Here is a 20,107-nt window from a genome sequence, read left to right on the forward strand (position 1 = left end):
CTGGGCTGCCTACTGTTTTGATTAACACGAAAGATAGAAGGGAAAAGGTTACTGGCAAATGCTTTTGCCTATCAGACCACGACAGCTTATAACATCGTGACCCGGCAAAATAACCTTTTTAAATAAGCTTTCAATTTGCTGCATATACATGACTTGCAAAAATGCCCCCCCCTCATCCCCCCTTGCAAGAAACAGTCCAGTTTGACCACCGCAGAATTAATTTTTTCTAATTTTCAGATATTATGCATCCAAAGGATCGCTCTTTCTTTCATCTTGACCCGGCCCGATGTGGCTGGTGAAAGTTTTTAGCGGACATACGAACGCACATGCACATACACACAAACAAACCAACATTTGAGATTTATATAATAAAAAATGGGAGATTATCGGCAAACAAAACATTTCAGGCTAGTAAATTCAGTTTCAGCAATCGCAAAAAAATACTCAAGATTGTAACGTGTTTAGAATTCCTTTGTGCTGTGGATAGTCATGGAAGAGGAAGCAATGTATTTGTTTGCCTCACTTTCTCGGTCAAAGTTGAAATTATTTTCTGTTGATTCTTTCCTTGGCACAGATTGCTGAAACATTTTATTTGATTATGAATGCAGTTCAAACTTCATATCACTAGCCTGGGTGCTCGGCATTGCCCAAGTGTTTGGAGGTGTGTGTTGAACAAAAAAAAAAAAAAAAAAGTGGTAGTAGGCAGGCTTGAACCTATGCTGTGAAGGAAGAAAAGAACCTGAAAAAAAAAAAAACATGACGTCTTTGCTGTTGTGCTCATTGCCAAACCGGAAGTGGCAAAGGTTTTAATTAAGGCTAATAAATCGAAAAGAGAGAATGACTTTCGAAAATATCCGCAATAAAAGCGACCCCTCCTTGTAGAAAAGTGCCCGGTTGAGGGTGAAGGAATGTTTTCAGCCAATTTTTTTATATTTGTCGTCCAGAGGGACCAGCTTCAAAATGATACCGATCTCGTAAAAATCTGTCACCTTTGTCAAAAGTTTTAGGCATACATACATTTAAACAGACAGGTGAGATTTATAGTATAGATGACTAGGAATATCTATTTCTTGAGCTAACATTTGGTTTGAATTAGATTAGCCAGTAAAATATGTCTAAAAAAAATTTGCAAAAATATGCAACTACGAAAAAAGCCGATAGTTGCATGTTGTAACAGTTAATGTTTATTTAACGAACAATATTTTTATTTCAGTGTTTGAAAACATATACTGGACACAAAAATGAAAAATACTGTATTTTTGCCAACTTCTCAGTAACAGGTGGAAAGGTAAGTAGAATTAGTTTTTTTGCTAAATCTGTTTTAGACTATAAAATAACTATTTTTCATATTGTTGATCATATGAACGGACTTGTTAGAAATGACAACATCATAGTCAGATGAATATGTTTAAAAATTATGGACAAGACGTGCATGATCGATATGAGAGATCATCTTCTCATCTGCTCTTTGTAAGTTATCCTGCGGCGAAGAAAATTGCAATGATTTGGGCATGTGAAGAAAAAGGATGACAACCTTTAATGTTTGTGTAAAATTTTTTAAAAATTCCAAGACGTAGTTAATGAGAAAAGTGGACGGACAAACGGACAATGGTGAATTTACAGGTCCACCCTCTTTTTGTCGGGGCACTAATAATTATCATACCTATAGAATTATATTTGACAAATCAAAAATTATAATCTAAAGGTTTGTGTACATTATTGCAATGTCATGCATGAGTGCTTCTGTTGTAGGGTTATATTGTAGGAAAAAACAAACATAAATTAATTGTCCCTATACCATTTCGTTTGTTAAATCTGTCTGGTATTTTTGAACCCTTAAAAAGTATAGTTGAATATAGGTTTTTAAATTTTGGAGGTGGAAATTTTTGGCGATTCCTATCCTATTATATACGGCATAATTACGTTCACACATCGGTTCTCGTTAGATCACCGAAGTTAAGTGACGTTGAGCCTGGTCAATACTAAAATGGGTGACCATTATGGGTGTCGCCTATTCTTACCCAAGACATGCTGCATGAAATATTGCAGTGCTCCCACAACCCCAAAAAGTTAAGGGACTCCTCATTCTATCACCTTTGTCAAGCAAATATGAAATGATGAAAAGCTAAAGAGACATAACTGTTATTTAGAGAAATGCACAAGAGTTATATCGCATTAATTTAAAATAGTGATCTCATGTTTTTGTTTTGCATGGATTACTTTTTGTCCATGTAAAGTTTGAAAAATAATGCAACTGTTATAAGGTACAGTAGAACTCCAGGATACAGTGGCCTTAGGAGATATATATATAATTTTTTTTTTTTTTTTTTTTTTTTTTTTTCAATGTGGAATACAATACGTGACCTTAATCACAGTGCTTTTAGATTCATGTGAAAGATTAGACGGATGATAGCTACTTGCAGGAACAAGCCCTGAGGGAGTGCTTGGATGTTGCAGTGCATCTCCGAGGCAACGGCATGTTCATCCCACAGTGCCTAAATCTAGTAATAAAATGAACCTGATTATTTTGAAAGTTAAAAAATATTCCTCATATTATAAAGTGTGTTATAATTTGTAAACAATGTATAATTATTTCTATCTAATTAATGGAGTACAAATAAATAAAAAGGACTGTTGTTTGAATATACGTAAAAATATTTTTTTGAAAATTTACTTGAAATCTGATCTGAAACTGTCAAATCAAGTCTGTATGTTTTCTTTTCTATTGGACTTTTGAATTTACTTGACAAAAAAAAGTCCATATCTTGACATGAAAACATCTCTTCTGAAACCAACAAGACAATGTAAATGGAACCAATGTTGGTTTTAATTCATTTTTTTTCTGATATCAGCATTGGGGGGGGGGGGTATCTTGCTGTTTCGTCTAGTGGTTTTTATACAGATTAGCTTTTTTTCATGAAGAAAGGGCACAAGGAGACATTCGCTGAGTTCTCTTCAAAGTTTTATTTGAAAAGAATAAACTTGGGAGGGGGATATGAGTGACATCTTTCTTTATTGCTTTCAGGATTATCTTTGCCGATCAACTGTGATTCCCAAAGGGGCTGAAGTAGTTCTTCAGGGAACAGACGAAATCAATGCACTCTGTAAAGGCTGTAAATGACAAAAGTTCTCTCTGATTCTCTCTCTTCTGATCTCGAGCGCATGGTTCAGTGGGGGAAGACATGGCTGGTTACCTTTAATGCATCTAAAACCAAACTCCTATCTTTACATCATCACCGCTCTGATCCTCATCTGGCATGTATTGAAATGGATGGCTCTCGTCTAGAAGCCCCGTGTTTTGACAAGCTTCTGGGTTTGACCTTTACTCCTGATCTGAAATGGAACACGTACATCAAGTCTGTTGCCAAGGTCGCTGGAAAGATGGTGGGATCCTTCTACCGCTCCAGAAGATATCTCACTACTGATGCAATTCTCTATCTATATAAAAGCCAAGTATGTCCAAGTATGGAATACTGCTGCCATATCTGGGCAGGAGCTGCTAAAAACAGCCTATCCTGCCTTGACAGAGTACAAAATTGGCTTAGTGGGGGATGCCCTTTTCTCTACCCTGCAACCTCTCTTTCACAGAAGAGACGTTGCGAGCCTATCCTTGTTTTATCGTTATTTCCATGGCAGGTGCTCGTCTGAACTCCAATCTCTGGTCCCCCCTCGCCAATCCTTCACGAAAAACACCCGTCTAACTGAATCCACTGTGAAAAATGTCCCCCACTCTTTATCTGTCCCTAAATCAAAACGTAGATTCCATGAACAAAGCTTCTTTCTTAGAACTGCACGCCTGTGGACTCCGTTCCGTCTGCCTGCTTCCCACCTGACTACAACTTGGATGTCTTCAAGTCCAACGTTAACAAATTCCTAATGAACCGCCCTCTTAAGTAAACACTTCATTAAATCTCCACACTAATGTACTGTACTTGCAATAACCCTTATCCCTGCGTGGCTTCCGGGCCTTGATAAGTGGTGACCACCGTATAAAAAAAAAAAAAAGAAAAGTTTCTATTTCTCGAGTTTGGTCAAATTAAGTTAGTACTAGTAGCAGCAGCACTGCAGCAGTTGTAGTATTAGTCATAGCACAGTATAAACAACACGCGTTCTTTAATTTTTATTCACAAACGAATTAAGAAAAACATGAACATATGAATATAAATGTTCTGATATGTTTAATTAGAGCTATTTTGTTATCAGAATAACATTAGTTTAGAACTATTCGGTTTTCAGAATGTATAACAACAATCCCAACCAATTTGGCTTTATGAATCCATTATAATTTCTTACATTTCTGGTCAAATTTAAAAACATGGTTAAAAAACCAAAATAAACTTTTGTAGATATATAGCTTGCATGTACTTTTATTCATTGCATTAGTTTTGAACGGCGAATTAAAACAATGTTTTACTGCGAACAGCCACAAATGTTTTTTTCAAAATCAAAGGATGTATGAAAATCTCGTTTGTATTACTATACACATAAATTTGAAAAAGTTGTCAAAAAACAAATATATAACAAATGTTATCAAAGGCAAGATAAGTTACTTTTCTAACATGTTTATTCAGCTAAAAGAACAGTGTTTACCAATGTATTTGAAAATTTAAAATGGCGGCCGACTCTCTTTCAGACGGTAAGTTTGGGAAAATGAGTTATAAATAAAAAACCAGACAAAATACTGTTAGAAACTCGCTCAATATATGTTACCGTGATATAGGCGGATATATATTCAGCGGGTTTTTAACAGTATTTTGTCTAGTTTTTTATTTTTAACTCATTTTCCCAAACTGTCACTTGTTTTAAATAAAATTTATTTTTGTCTGTTTGTCCTAATTCTTGTAAAGTTTCACATCCTTATTTACATAAGTTTGCATTTTAGTAGTAATGTGATATTCTGAATTTAATTTATAACATTTTCAAAAGCCAATAATTATGAACCACTAACAGTAAATATGAGTGAACGCTCTTTGAAAAAAAAGCTCTCTTAACCTCACCTCTAACCCCAGTAATGTGTGGCAAGTCTCCTCCTAAAACACTCTTTAACCCTAACAATAACACTAAGTTCGAGTGGCAACCCCCCCAACAAAATACCTCTGTAAGCCACATACAAGCGTCTAAAACAAACAAACAAGAAATAGATCCTTCCTTAAAGAAAAATGCACATAAAAGATAAATTGGTTAACTGTCCTAAAATGCTAGAATGGCCTGGAAATGGTGAATTATTTTACATTAAATTTTTGTGAAACTAACTGCCCCGCCTCTAATATCGTTTTTGTTTTGTCAAGTTTTCAGTATGTTCACACATAATTTTCCTTAGCCCTACAATTAATTCAAAGTCCGAATTGCAACCCTCCCCATATTCTCATTGCATAGAAACCCTCCTAAAACCGCACATAATCGTCTTAAAAAAAATAAAACAAAAAGCATACAGGATTTATCTCCCATAAAAAAAAAAAACAGTTAACTGCCCTAAAACGCTAGAATGACCTGTAATGGGGAATTATTTTACATTAAATTCTAAAATAAATTTGTTTATCCTTCATTAAAGTTTTTCATGGCATTTCATACATAATTGCCTAAAAAGGTAGAATCACATTTTGGAGGGGGGGGGTCAGAAGGGGTTGGGAGGGGTAAATAGAAGGTATTAATCTACAATAATACCAAAGAAATATTGGAATATATTCATTTTTAAATGGTCCTATGTTTAAATTGAAGTTTTTTGTACATAAAGCACATGACAATTCAACTTCTGAGTTCTCCAACTTCTTTTCTGTTTATGGATACATGGCATTTTTAAGGAATTGCAGCATATTTATGCACATTTACTGCAGATTATTTGGAAACCATAAACTTTGGGAGATTTTCAGTTGCATATTCTGATTCTTTGTACAAAAATACACTTATATGGTAAATTTCATTTCTTAGTCTTGTGTTTCAACAAAGATATGACATTTTTACTGAAAAAGTAGTGTAAGAAATGTGACGAAACGCATATGGTCTTAAAGAGGGGAAAATATCCAAACGAGGCACAAAAATAGTCATAACTTCCTTAATTGTAATCAGATTTTAAAAATTTAAAAAGATTCTTTCTTAGCTCATCAAGCTCTTACTATGTATACCAATATTGAAATATTTTAAGCTATTTCAATTTTTTCATGTGTATTGCTAATTGAATGCATTAGACATCATGCAAAGTAATAGTTTATACTGTTGTCGCCTATGACTCACCATCGGCTATCATCTGTTGAACAAATTATCAGTTTTTAAACTTAATGCATGAAAGGCTGAGTGAAACAAAAGGTTAAATGATCTACTAATCATTTGCTTTAATCTTTTAAGCTCTCTTTTCTTTAATTAGAAATTTAGTAAACTATGCAGATATCAAATCCACCGAATTTAGGTGATTCTACCATTTTTACATATTTCTCTAGATACAAAATCTTCAGGTTTCTAATTTGGAGAAGTTTACCAAATGAAGAGAACTGTTCAGTCTGGATGTACAAAGTGGAAAGATGTGAATTTGCTTCTTTGGTGTTAGTTTATAATTTTCCACCTCCACAGCCAAGAAAAACAAAAAATAAAGAACAATCTTTTACGCATGTATCCGTCATGGAAAGAAAATATTGTGCACCAAAAATCACATAAATTGATCAGGTTTGTATTACAATCCACAGAAATACGAAAAAGTGGTCAAAAATTTAAAAATATCACAAATAAATGTTATTACAGACAAGATAAGTTACTCTTCTACCTACCTGAAAAAGTTTTTACTGGTTTTACTCACTTTGAAACGTTTAATCGGTTTGAAAATCAGCGTTTATCAATAGATATGAACAAGAAATGCTGTCAAGCTGACCATTAAATATGTGAAATTTGGAAAATAAGTTAAAACTAAAACATACAAAATACTCTTAGAAACCCACTGAATACATGTCATGGTAACATATTTGGTGTTATTTTTTTTTTCTTTTTTAATTTTTAACTATTTTACTAATATTTTCTTTTTCTTTTTTTTCTAGTGGATTGTATCTGGTTCAGAAGATAATATGGTTTATATTTGGAATCTTCAGACGAAAGAAATTGTGCAGAAATTACAAGGACATACAGGTATCGTCATTTATAAATTATTTTATAACGGAAAAATAGAAGAAAAATTCTGGTGTTTAATTTATATTGGGGTGCATGCGAAAGAAATGTGGCAGTTCAAAATAAATTGACAGGAAAACTTTATGGATATACTTATCAATTGAAAATATTAGTGTACACTAAAAATTATGAAAAACAAATAGAATTGTAATAAAATAAAAATTAAATGAATTCACTATTCAGAGTCCATGAACACTGAATGGCATTTGCATCAAGACAAGCGCATCATGGAGGATTACCTCCCTTCCAATATGAAGATGCCAGGCAGTCTTGTGGTTTGGAGTTTGTTGACTCCAACGTGTGAATTCATTTTATTTTTTATTAGAATTTGATTTGATTATTTTCTGAAATCTTTGGTGTACACTAAATATCACCTGAAAATATTAAAACCTATAGTTTTATCTATGCATTAAAAAAAAAAAGTTAGGGAAGTTGAATGCATTTTATATGTAAGAAACTGGGATCTAATACTAGAACTGTTATAAATGAATATATTCCAAGATTTCTTTGATATTATTGTAGAGTAGCACCTGCTAAATTATCCCCTATCTACCTCCCAAAAATGTGATTCTCCCTTTTTTTAGGTAATTAAATATGAATGTACTGAAAAACTGGTCAAAAATAAAAGCATCAAAAATATAAATTTAGAAAAAAATATGCAGTGACCATCTTGTATAGGCAGAAAGAATACCCGCTCAAGAATAGAACTTGATAACTTAAGAATCTTTTAAAATCTGATTAAAAATAAGAAAGTTATGACTTTTTTGTGCCTCAAACGATTGGATATTTTTTTCTTCTTTAAGACCAATTTTTTATTTTATGTATTTTTTTTTTTTTTTTTTTTTTTTTTTACACTACTTTTTCAGTAAAAATGTTACATCGCTGTTTTGCCGTATAAAAGTATTTTTGTTCAAGGAATTCGAATATGACTTTGAAAATCTCAAGAAATTAATGTTTTCCAAAAAAACTTGCAGTAAATTATTTATTCTTTAGAGGTTAACTGGGTTAAGTTTCTTCAGAGGAAAATATTTTTCAGACATTTTTAATGTTATCTATAGATATAAACGCAAAAATGTGTGTGTGTGTGTATGTTCACTTTTTGTGTATGTTTGCAAAAGGCTTTTTTCCAGTGGGTTTTCGAGGCCGTCACTCATTCTTAAAACTTTTTAAACCGTGTCTAAATGATAATATCTACGACTTAACAACGGGGGTCGCGTGTGTATTTAATTTGCCCGACTTTTACCAGCTTGCGTCTTCGAAAAGCGGGGGAAACAGTAACTGGCTTGCAGCACAAAACTAGGTCAAAACATCACGCCTGGTGCTACCAGATCAGGCTGTCTACTGACTTCCTGAGATGAAACGCACCTACATAGATGTCTTTGTTTTTTTATTCCCTTTTGCAAAACTTAGTCATGTTCTGCGAAAACAAAAACAAAAACAACATTCTCCTCCCCTTCCCCTCCCTCGTTTTCTTTTTCCTTCACCTCCTCACCCTTTTTTTTTTTTTTTTTTTTTTTTTTTTTTTTTTTTTTTTTTGCCTAGTTGGTAGGGCGATAGAACATACCAACTGCCCCCCTGCAGAGGGTAAAAATCCTTCAATGGGACCACCAGTTGACCGTTGGTGGCAACCCGTAATGCATTAAGAACGGGATCCTGGTGGTTGAGTGGAACATGCCTAGGAAATAATAACATGATACTACAACACACCACTTTGGCCCTTACTAGGCTAGACGGGAGGTTGGATAGGCCCGATCCAATCAATCGGTTGGTCATGACAAGCACTAATTCAGACAATACAAACAAAAACACACAAACACTCAACATAAACAATAAACTGAGTTAATAAGCGATGGCTGAAGGGTCAATCAAGCTGGGAAAAAGGTAACCATCAGGAATAATAAAAATACAGGGAAATCCCATACTTGGGTGGGCATAACCATATATTGTGAATGCTTGGAAACCTCCCCATGTTTGAGTATACCAGCTATGTAGCCCTGGAGAACCGAGGCGAATGGGATTTACCCCCTCATAGTTCTTCCCCATAAGGGGCTCCGAGGAGGGTGGGGAGCATGGCTGATGAATTTTTCAAAAATTATTATGAATGCCAAAAAATCCAAGAGACCACACACAGAAATAGACTCTGACAGCGACAATGAAGATACAAACTTTCCAAGATTCATCGTGCTAGAAGCAACGTCTAATATACCGTTAACTAAAATGTCACCCTTCATTATCCAAAAGGTAATATCAAGCAAAATAACACCTAAAAATGTCAAAAAATTAAGGAATGGTACCATATTGGTAGAAGTACAAAATAAAAAACAGGCCAAAACTCTACTTCAACTACAAAAATTGCATGAAACAAACATCAAAGCTTATCCACACCAAACACTAAACTACTCCAAAGGAGTCATAAAAAAACAGGAAATCTCCGTCTGCACAACAGAAGAAATCAAAACAGAACTAAAAAACCAAGGGGTCACAGATGTAAAAAGAATCACATTTAAAAAAAAAGGAGAGGTAATATATACAAACACTTATATATTAACATTCAATTATCCTCAAATACCAGAGACCATCAATATAGGTTATGAAAGAACGAAAATAGAACAATACATTCCAAAACCTTTACAATGCTACAACTGCCAAAAGTTTGGACATAATAAAGACCAATGTCTAAGATTCTTCACATGTGGAAACTGCAGTGAAAAAAACCCAGACCACGATGAAGAAGACTGTCCAAATAAAACCAAATGCACAAACTGTCAAGAAGAGCACCACTCTCACTCAAAACAGTGCAAAATATATAAGCAAGAGAAGGAAATAATAACAATCAAATATCAAAAAAATATAACCTTCCAAGAAGCCCGCAAAGAAGTCACAAATCGCACCAAAAACTCATATGCCACAATAACCCAACAAGCAAACAAAATGTACAACTACAATGAACTAAACCTTGCTCCAGAAATTGCAAACCTAGCAAAAGAACTAAAGAACATACTTGAAGAATTAAAATCTTTTTTATCAGAACTGAAAATAAATTCTAACAGCCAAATAAAAGTCAGAAACGAACAACCCAGTATAAAAGAAAACGAAACAAAGGAAATCAGAAAAACTTCCATCAATATTGAGGAATCAATCTCTAAAGAAATGAAACCTCCTCAATTATCAAAACGTGAAAGATCCAAGTCACTAACAAGGACAAAAACAGATGTTAAAAATAAACACACAACAACAGAAAAAATGGAAATAGAACAGAACAACAAAAAAACTACCCCCCAAAAACAAAATGACAAACAAAAAACAGAATTAGTATTAATTGAAAATGAAAATAAATTTGAACTAGTTGAAACTGGTAGCCAAAAAAGACAGTCAAGACAAAGTAAATCTAAAAGTCCCAGACCAAAACCCAAAAAAAGCCTCTCACCAGAAACAAGAAACAGACCATCCACTTCCAAAAGAAACACCCAAACTAACATCGAAACTATGGACGTAGACATAAACACCAACAGTCCAAAACCAAAAGAAAATATAAACCATGACTAACAAAATCCTACAGTGGAACATAAGAGGATTAAAAATTAATATCGAAGAAATGCAAATACTTATCAAATCCTTATGTCCTGCAATAATTTGCCTACAGGAAACACACTTAAAAGAAAATGACAAAATTAACATAAAACACTACTCAATATACAACCACATAAACAAATTATCATGCAAAGCCACCGGTGGATCATCAATACTGATAAACGAAAACATTCCACACAGCAAAGTGAACTTAAAAACAAATATGCAAGCTGTTGCAATAACTGCAACACTACACAAAACAGTAACCCTATGCTCACTCTATATACCACCAAATGAAACAATAAACGAAACAGAATTAAACAATATAATCAAACAACTACCTAAACCTTTTCTACTGTTGGGAGACTTCAATAGTCACAATATATGGTGGGGCAGTAAAAAAAACAACAAAAGAGGCCAAACCATAGAAAAAATAATTAACCAAAATGATCTATGCCTACTCAACAACAAAGAGAATACATATATGCACCCACCAACGGGAACCCTATCAGCAATCGATATAACACTATGTGACCCAACTATATACATGGATTATAGCTGGAGAACACATAAGGATACATGCGGAAGTGACCACTTCCCAATCATAATAGAAAACGAGAATCCCAAGCCAGAAGACAAAACACCCCGCTGGAATTTACAAAAGGCAAATTGGGAAAATTTCCAAAATACATGTCAATACAGATTAATACCTGAAGCGAATCCTGACTTAGAACACATCACATATTTCAGCAACACCCTACTCACAATAGCCGAGGAGAACATACCAAAAAGTTCCACTACTACAAAATATAACAAACCCTGGTACAATAAAGAATGCAAAGAAGCTATAAGAGCCAGACGTGCAAACCTAAGGAAATTCAAAAACAGTCCAACGAAAGAAAATTTGGACACCTATAAAAACAGCAAAGCCAAAGCACGGAAAACTATCAAAGAATCAAAACGGAACTCGTGGAAAGACTATGTAACAAAAATTAATCAAAACACAAAACCCAAAAAAGTATGGGAGATGGTCAGAAAAATAGCAGGAAAAAATACAAAGAACCCTATTAAACACCTTATATGCGACAACACAAAGATTACCGACAAACAAAATATCGCAAATAAATTAGCAGAACAATTCTCAATGAACTCATCATCAAAAAACCAAAATAAAAAATTCCAAGCTATAAAGAAAAATGAAGAAAAAATAAAAATAAACTTCAAATCAAAAAATGAAGAAAACTACAATCAATTATTCAACAGTGCAGAACTAGAGGAGGCAATAAACAAATCTCCCGATACAGCAGTCGGCCCCGACGAGATCCATTATCAATTCCTCAAAAAACTACCAAAACCATCACTGGACTACTTATTACAAATTTACAATGAGATATGGATAACTAACAACATTCCAAAAAACTGGAAGCAGGCAACAGTAATCCCAATACCCAAACCAAAAAAAGACCATACAAACCCAACAAACTACCGACCCATTGCACTAACTAGTTGTTTGTGCAAAACTTTTGAGAGAATGATTAACGAAAGGTTAAATTGGTACTTGGAAAGCAAAAATCTAATTACAGAAAGCCAGTCGGGTTTCAGGAAAAATAGAAGCCCCACCGATCACTTAATAAAACTGGAAACACGCATAAGAGAAGCATTTGCAAAAAAAGAACATCTAATAGCAATTTTTTTTGACATGCAAAAGGCGTATGACACCGCTTGGAAATACGGAATCCAAAAAGACCTGTATGAACTAGGACTTAGGGGTAGAATGCCAGAAATTATCAGAAATTTCTTAACAAATAGAAACTTCCAAGTACGGATGGACAACACTTATTCAGTCCAAAAAGATCAAGAAATGGGGGTCCCCCAAGGCAGTATCCTGTCTGTCACCCTCTTCAACATTAAAATAAACAATATCATAAAAAACATAGACCCAGGAATTGAAAACGCCCTATACGTGGACGACCTACTTATATACTACCAATCTAAATATATACAAACAGCCGAACGCAAACTACAACTCTGTCTGAATAAAATAAACAAATGGGCCATAGAAAATGGATTTACATTCTCAGAGGAAAAAACTAAATGCATCCACTTTTGCAAATTACGAAAATTCCACCACGACCCCAACCTGAAACTGGATAACAAGAACATCCCACTCACCGACCAACATAAATATTTAGGTATTATATTCGATAAAAAATTGAACTTTATACCGCATATAAAATATTTAAAAGCAAAATGCCAAAAGACAATGCAATTGATCAAAGTCCTAGCACACACCGATTGGGGTGCAGACAAAGTCACATTATTGAAATTATACCAAACTCTAATCAGATCTAAAATGGACTATGGATGCTTCATCTATGGAGCAGCAAGGAAGTCCTACATAAAAGAACTAAATACAATCCATCATCAAGGATTAAGATTAGCCTTGGGAGCATTTAGAACCTCTCCAGTAGAAAGCCTCTATATAGAGGCCCATGAGCCTCCACTGATTCTAAGACGACAGAAGTTAGCGCTACAATATTACCTAAAGCTGGTATCGTGTCCAACAAATCCTGCATACCAATGTACCCTCCACCCACAATACACACATCTCTTCAACAAGAAAGAAAATATCATCAAGCCCTACAGCCTCCGGATAAAAAACCTTCTCACAGAAGCCCAAATGGACATTACAAAAATACATAAATATAACAAATCAAAAACTCCACCCTGGATGATCAAACAACCACACATAATATTAAAATTAAATAAATATCCCAAAACGAAAACCCACCCATCAACCTTCCATGAAGAACTACTTATCATCCAGAATACATACAAAGAATATACACAAATTTACACTGACGGATCAAAAGATGGAGATAAAGTAGGATGCGCAGCCATCCACAAAAAAATAAAACTAAAGAAAAGGCTCCCAAACGAATCTTCTATTTTCAGCGCAGAAGCAACAGCCATAGATTCGGCACTGAATATAATAACCAATGATGACCATCAAAAATATATCATATTTACTGACTCACTTTCAATACTCATATCTCTAAAAGAAAAAAAAATGACAAACCCACTTATTACAAAATTGCTAAACAAAATAGATGCCATAACCATGAAAAAAAACATTATCTTTTGCTGGATACCAAGCCATATCGGCATATACATGAATGAACAAGCAGATAAGGCAGCAAAGGAAACTCTGCAACAAAACCACATAAGTGGAAAAATCCCCTATACAGACCTAAAGACTAAAATAAACACATTTTTGAAGAGAAAATGGCAAGAAAACTGGAGCTCATGCACCAAAAACAAACTATTCCAAATAACACCAAATATTGGAACGAGAAACACCAAAAAGTTAACAAGAAAGGAAGAGGTAGTAATGACCAGACTGCGAATAGGTCACACTCACATCACCCACTCACATCTACTAAAAGGGGAGGAGACACCAAACTGTATAACGTGTCAAGAACCCTACACAATACACCATATACTGACAAACTGCATTGACCTTGAACAAATCCGAACAAAGTATTACCAAGAAAAAAATCTGAAAACAATATTAAACAAGATTGATCCCCAAAAAATTATCAATTTTCTGAAAGAAACTAAAATATACTCAAAAATATAAGGAAAGACCCCCCCCCCCCAAAAAAAAAGAAAAACCTTAAGAAGAACAAACCAATATTTAACACAACATAACGAACCTTTCGGCATTAAATGACCCCAAAGTGGTTGATATGCCGTAAAACAGAACAAACAAACAAACAAACAAAACATCACGCAGCAACTTTCTCGCACCTGTCAATTTCGCTTTATAAACGTTAATTTAAGACACATATCAATTCCTCTACCCTCATGGCCGAGATGGTTAGATTGCTGGCTTTTTTTCTCCTTTTGTTTCCATCTTCGCGTCAAGGCTTCGGGATTCAATCCTACCTTCCTGCTAAAACTTTTTTCTTTTACACCTCCAAACACCCGGTCAACGTTTTTTGTTTTGTTTTTTAACATATACACCTCCAAACACCCGGGCAGCGCTGGCCATCCAGGCTAGTCCATTTTAGAAAAAAAGAGAGGTGAATGATTTGCAGTATTATTATTTTCGATACATTTCTCGACTCTCGAGTTCCGTGTTCAATCATTTAAAAAAAAAAATTTCTGTCCAATCTCTTCACTGAGATTGTATTCTGGAAACATCAACTCTGCTGTTCAAATGTTGTACTTGATAAACTGTCTGCTTCTTCCAATTTTTTTTTTTTTTCCACACCATACCCCCATTGTCTCCCCTTCTTATGGGTTTTTTTAAGATAAGCTAGAGAACAAAAAAAAAAAAAGAAACCAAACTATCGAGACAGCCTTAGTGAACACTGCATAGCTTCCCCTCCCTCCTCTCTTGCCTGCCTGGTGACATTAAGACAAAGAGAAAGAAGCAGACAACATATATTTGCTATACTTTCCTCCTTATTTGTTTTCTAATTTAAACTTATGACCCTAGCATTGCACATCTTTGTTTGTATTCTTATTTTACCCTTTTTTTTTTTATTATTTACAGGCATATGTTTGCTTACACTCATTTCTGTTAAATTAAATTTTTCTTTCTTCCACAGATGTTGTGCTCTGTTGTGCTTGTCATCCAACAGAAAATATAATTGCATCGGCAGCTCTTGAGAATGACAAAACCATCAAACTTTGGCGCAGCGACGTTTAACTACTTTCCTCCCTCCCCCACTTTTTCCCCTTCCCTTCTTTTGTCCTCCATGGGTTGGCCTGGGATCACAAGTGGGCGGAGAGAGGGCAGCCAGTTCATCCGTTCCTTGAGTGATGCACAATGGCAGATGTTGTACATATCTTTGGGTAGGGCAGGGCGGGATAGCAATCTAAGGAAAGCAGGATCTGTTATGCAGGCTCTGTTGTTGATGCGGCTAACTTTATGGACAGTGTCAGGTTTGGTAAGCGTTCATCTTCATTAAACGGCCATCATCTCATTTCCATTATTATTAAAAGAACTTTCTTTTTTTTTTATTACCACAAATAAATCTCATTTGATGCATTACACATCAACAAAATATTTGAATACCACCTGATTGTAAATGGAATATTTTTCGGTACTTGCGCACAATTTCAACCAGATGTAACTCCACATCCGATCGGGTTTGCTCAGAACGTAACGTGAACTGCCGGCGTTCGCTGAGCGCCACCGATTATGAAAGCATAACAATTGTTATTAAAAAAAAAAAAAAACTGAAGAGAACAGTTAACCTTTTTAAATATAATAAAATTAACAGAAAAAAAACATGAAAATAAAAACAAAACAACGACCTACCGTAACAACTTCAGATTACAATCAAACCCGAGCGCATGACATCATGTTTCGAGCAAAGCTGATCAGATGTTAAGTTACATCTAATTCAAATTGTGTACAAGTACCTTATTTTTAATAAGCTTAGTAAGCAAATGATTTGCATTTAACAAAATGTTGTTTTGGGTGAAAATATTATGTACTTATGTGTCATGTAGAAATTAGTATAAATTCCGAAAATTATGAAAAGCGATCCAATAGAATGTGCTAGAAATATTTTAAATAAAAAAAAATTTTAATAAAAAAAAAAAAAAAAAAATCGGCCATAATTACATGCTGAACTTGTTGAAAAATGGTGGTACATATTTATTTGGTCAAAGTTATCAATTGCAGTTACCTCCCCCTGGATCTTGCGAACTCTGCAACATTAAAAAACTATAAATTGTTAAATTCGGTCATTTTTATTTTTACTTAAATTTTTTTCTTTTTCTTTTTTTTTTCTCATGAATAATTTTTGTAATTTTTTAAATTTATACTAATTTTGACATGGCACGTAAGTATGCAATAATGTTTTCACCTGAGATGCATTGGTTTAATAGATCAACAATCTATACAATCACTGTTCTTTTTTTTTTTTTTATCTTTAATGATAAAACCATTTTAAAAAAAAAATCTTGAACTTTCAAACAGTAAAAATGCAATAAAGGAGACTGAATATTTTTTTTTTATTATTATTATTTTATTTATTTTATTTTTATTTTTTGGACTGCTGTTTTTATTTTGAACGTTATTTTCACAATGTTTCCGCAAGGACTCCTGACGCAACAATTAATAAAATTAATTCAGTTATGAATTACTTGGGCATAGCTGATGGAACAAGAGCGTGGATTAAATAAAGGGATCCTTTTTAAATTTTGTGTAAATTTCAAAGTTTAGCAAGACCTTTAGATTGACTGAAATGTGAAAATAACAATCAAGATGAGAAAAGTCATCTGAGTCATTCAATTTATCAATCCTTGTCTAAAATTAAAAAAAAAAAAAAAAAATGTTTTAAAATTTTTTTTGTTACATTATAAAAAAAAAAATTAATTTTGAATTATCTTTGTTTTTAGTGATTAAAAACCTACAAATGAGAATTAAATTTTTTTTTTTTTTTTTTTTTAACAAAATCTTTTCACATTAAGGTGCATTTGAAGATTATCCTTCACAAACTTTACCTCATTTCAAACGAGCCCCAATTTAAAGATTGAACAAAAAAAGAAAAAAAATGTACCAAGACTTTTAAAAATATAAAACTGACTGAAATTAATGAAAATGTAAGAATGAAAAATTTGTTTTTTTTTTTGGGGGGGGGGGGGGGTCAATGTCTCTTGGAAATAAATATTTCCTTTATTTGCTAGGAATAAACTGTTTGTGACATTTTTGCAGGTATAGATTAACTTAAAAAAATTTTTTTTGTTGCTGAATGAAAAGTAAGATAGAGTATGCCAGACAACTAATTGATATAGTGCAATAAGCTGCTTGCATTAAAATAGCAACTTTTTTTTTTTTGTCATATAATATAAACCAAATATTGTTCTCTGAATAAATTTAAGATTAAGCTGGTTCTTATAAGAATTTAATCTAATTAAAAAAAAAATATATATATATAAACTCTTTATGGTGTACATACCTATCATGGCACAGATTTCATGATGTAAATTGATCAAATAATTTTTTTTTTTTTTTTTTTTTACTAAGAAAATTAAATTTTATGAGTAAGCAAAAAGTGACTTTCTCGTATTACCATCTTGAAAAAAAAACGAGTAGAAAAGTTCAATCATTCAACCTTGCAAGACCAGCATTATAATGCTAACAATTTAACATTATAGCTTTAAATCGTGTAAAAAAAAAAAAAAAAAAAAAAATTTCTTTATAAAAATAAAATTCCTTGATCATTTGTAATTTTTGGAATATATTTTCGTTTTGTGACAGGATAAATCAAAGATTTTGCAGTAGTTTTTTTTTTTTTTTTTTTTTTTTTTTTAGGTCGAACTAATAAGAACCATTAAGCTGAATGGCAGCTTTAAGTCAACACTTAGTTTTGTGTTGAAATAACCAAGTGCGTTAAGATGAGCTTAGTTATTTTGTTATTTTGACGTGTTGACTGTTCTCCTGCACGGCCATCATATTGAAGAGTTTTACTCATTTCTGTTTGTGAATGAACAGGGCAATGATTACTTTTTTGGGGGTGGGGAGTATTCATTGATTGCAGTTACCAACATATGTGATTAACACATGTTTGAGGAAGCCGACACTAACAAAAGCAGTTCTACTTGGTCGCTAGGAAATTGCATAGCATTGCTTGAGAAACAAATGTCTCATCCAGTTTTTATTTTTTAGTCATTTTTTTTTTCAGCTAGCAGACACGTCCAGTTTTCATCCCAAAATCAAAAAATATTTTCTGACCATGGAGTAAAAAAAAAAAATCTTATTCCAAGTTTGGATCAGTGGCATCAGTATCAGTTTTTCAGGATTAAATATACAACATGGGCACAGAGCAACTGGTCAAAACAAATGTGGCATTTTTGGATCTTGAACTCCCTGCCCTACATTTGTCACATTGAGATCTTATGATTTTTCAATTTTAAAAAACATTGCCTGTAAATTCTTAAAATCCATGATCAAAAAATCAAGTTGACATTTGCATAAAGTGTAACAATAGTAAATAGTATTGACAAGTGACTTTTGTTTTGATTCTGATCAGTTAATTGAACTTTGAACCAAAGTCATACTTTATTTTTAGCTGTTTTTTAAACTCATACACAAGATTCAGATCCAGACATTTTTGATCCAAGTTCAAAATAAAAGTTCATTTTATAAATGAGCCAGATTTTAACGTTCAGGAAATATTTAAAAATTAAACGAAATATTCGGGATGATTCATTAAATATAATGAAGTAAGACTTATATACACACACACACACACACGAGGCGTTCCGAAAATAAATGTTGCCTGTTTTTTAATACCATCCATGCATTGAGAATGGCGGTGACTATGTAGAAAAATAAATTTTGGAGCGCGAAAGGTCGCTCATTTTAATGACACCACTCGTTTTTATAGCTCTTCAACTTTTTGAGTTAAAAAAAATAATAAAATAAGGATAGGTTTCACTTTTGGAATGATGTATGTGTACAGGATGGAACGATAAAATTGTCGTCTTCCATTTGATGAAAACAGTTTTCCATTTTTTTTTTGTTGCAGACCATCTACTAGTTGGCCAGTTGTGTACAAATCTCCAGAGTGATAGGAGCCTTCTATCATGTCTGAAAGTGGCACAATGTTCAACGAAGCGAGATCAGAGATGCACTGCCGTACAATTCATGCTCTCTACCGATCTAAGTTATGACAACAGGACCATTGCCAGCACCCTAAAAATGCAAATCTGGACAGTTCTGCGCTTGAGGGCACAGCTCAACAAAATCTCCGGCTACGGTTATGGTCTTTGGTGTGGTTCCAAGTGAGGACCACATCATGCCACCTCACATCTTCGAAGTCTGCTTGAAAATCAACACTAACGTGTACCTGGATATGCTGAAGAATGTGATCGGTAGCCGCTAGCTGACCCTAGGTATGGCAACAGAACTCTGCGCTGGCCCACAAGTCCAAAGACCCAGGCTTGGCTTTAGGAGTGCTATGATTTTGTACCTATCTCTCACTGCCCTTCTTCCTTCGACCTGAACCCGCTGGATTACTTTGTTTAGTCATACGTCGAGAACATCACCAACATGACCTCCCACAACACCAAAGCCAGCCTGATCATCGCAGAGTATTCGACAAGCTTCCGCCGCCGCTTGCGGAAAAGATATGCTACTAGTTCTGAACCTGTATCGAGATAGTGATTGAGGCTGAAGGTAGCTACATTAGCTAAATATCATCTCTACTACATAATCAAGTTACCTGAATTTACCTTTTTAATAAGTTTTAAAATAAAGCTGTTGTGTTATTTTCTTTAGGGCAACAAGGTTCCACCATATCTATATAAAAAAAAGTGAACGTGTTACGCAATAGCTCTGTCAATTTCAAGTTTAGACTCGAAA

General features: G+C 33.8%; 1 protein-coding gene across 2 annotated transcripts in view; it reads left to right on the plus strand.

The window, feature by feature from the left end:
• Window positions 1-16,747, plus strand: part of LOC145285880 (WD repeat-containing protein 5) — a 134,304-nt gene extending 117,557 nt beyond the window's left edge. For both annotated transcript variants that reach the window (XM_080134342.1, XM_080134341.1), the window contains 3 exons: window positions 1,214-1,288; window positions 7,023-7,110; window positions 15,336-16,747. In XM_080134342.1, the coding sequence (XP_079990468.1) occupies window positions 1,214-1,288; window positions 7,023-7,110; window positions 15,336-15,436 (264 nt within the window). In that variant the 3' untranslated portion in view covers window positions 15,437-16,747. The remainder of the gene's footprint in view (window positions 1-1,213; window positions 1,289-7,022; window positions 7,111-15,335) is intronic.
• The last annotated feature ends 3,360 nt before the right edge of the window (window positions 16,748-20,107 follow it).

Source organism: Euprymna scolopes, chromosome 10, assembly GCF_053919585.1.
Source record: "Euprymna scolopes isolate OS-2025 chromosome 10, ASM5391958v1, whole genome shotgun sequence".
In the NCBI taxonomy this organism is placed as follows: Eukaryota; Metazoa; Mollusca; class Cephalopoda; order Sepiida; family Sepiolidae; genus Euprymna; species Euprymna scolopes.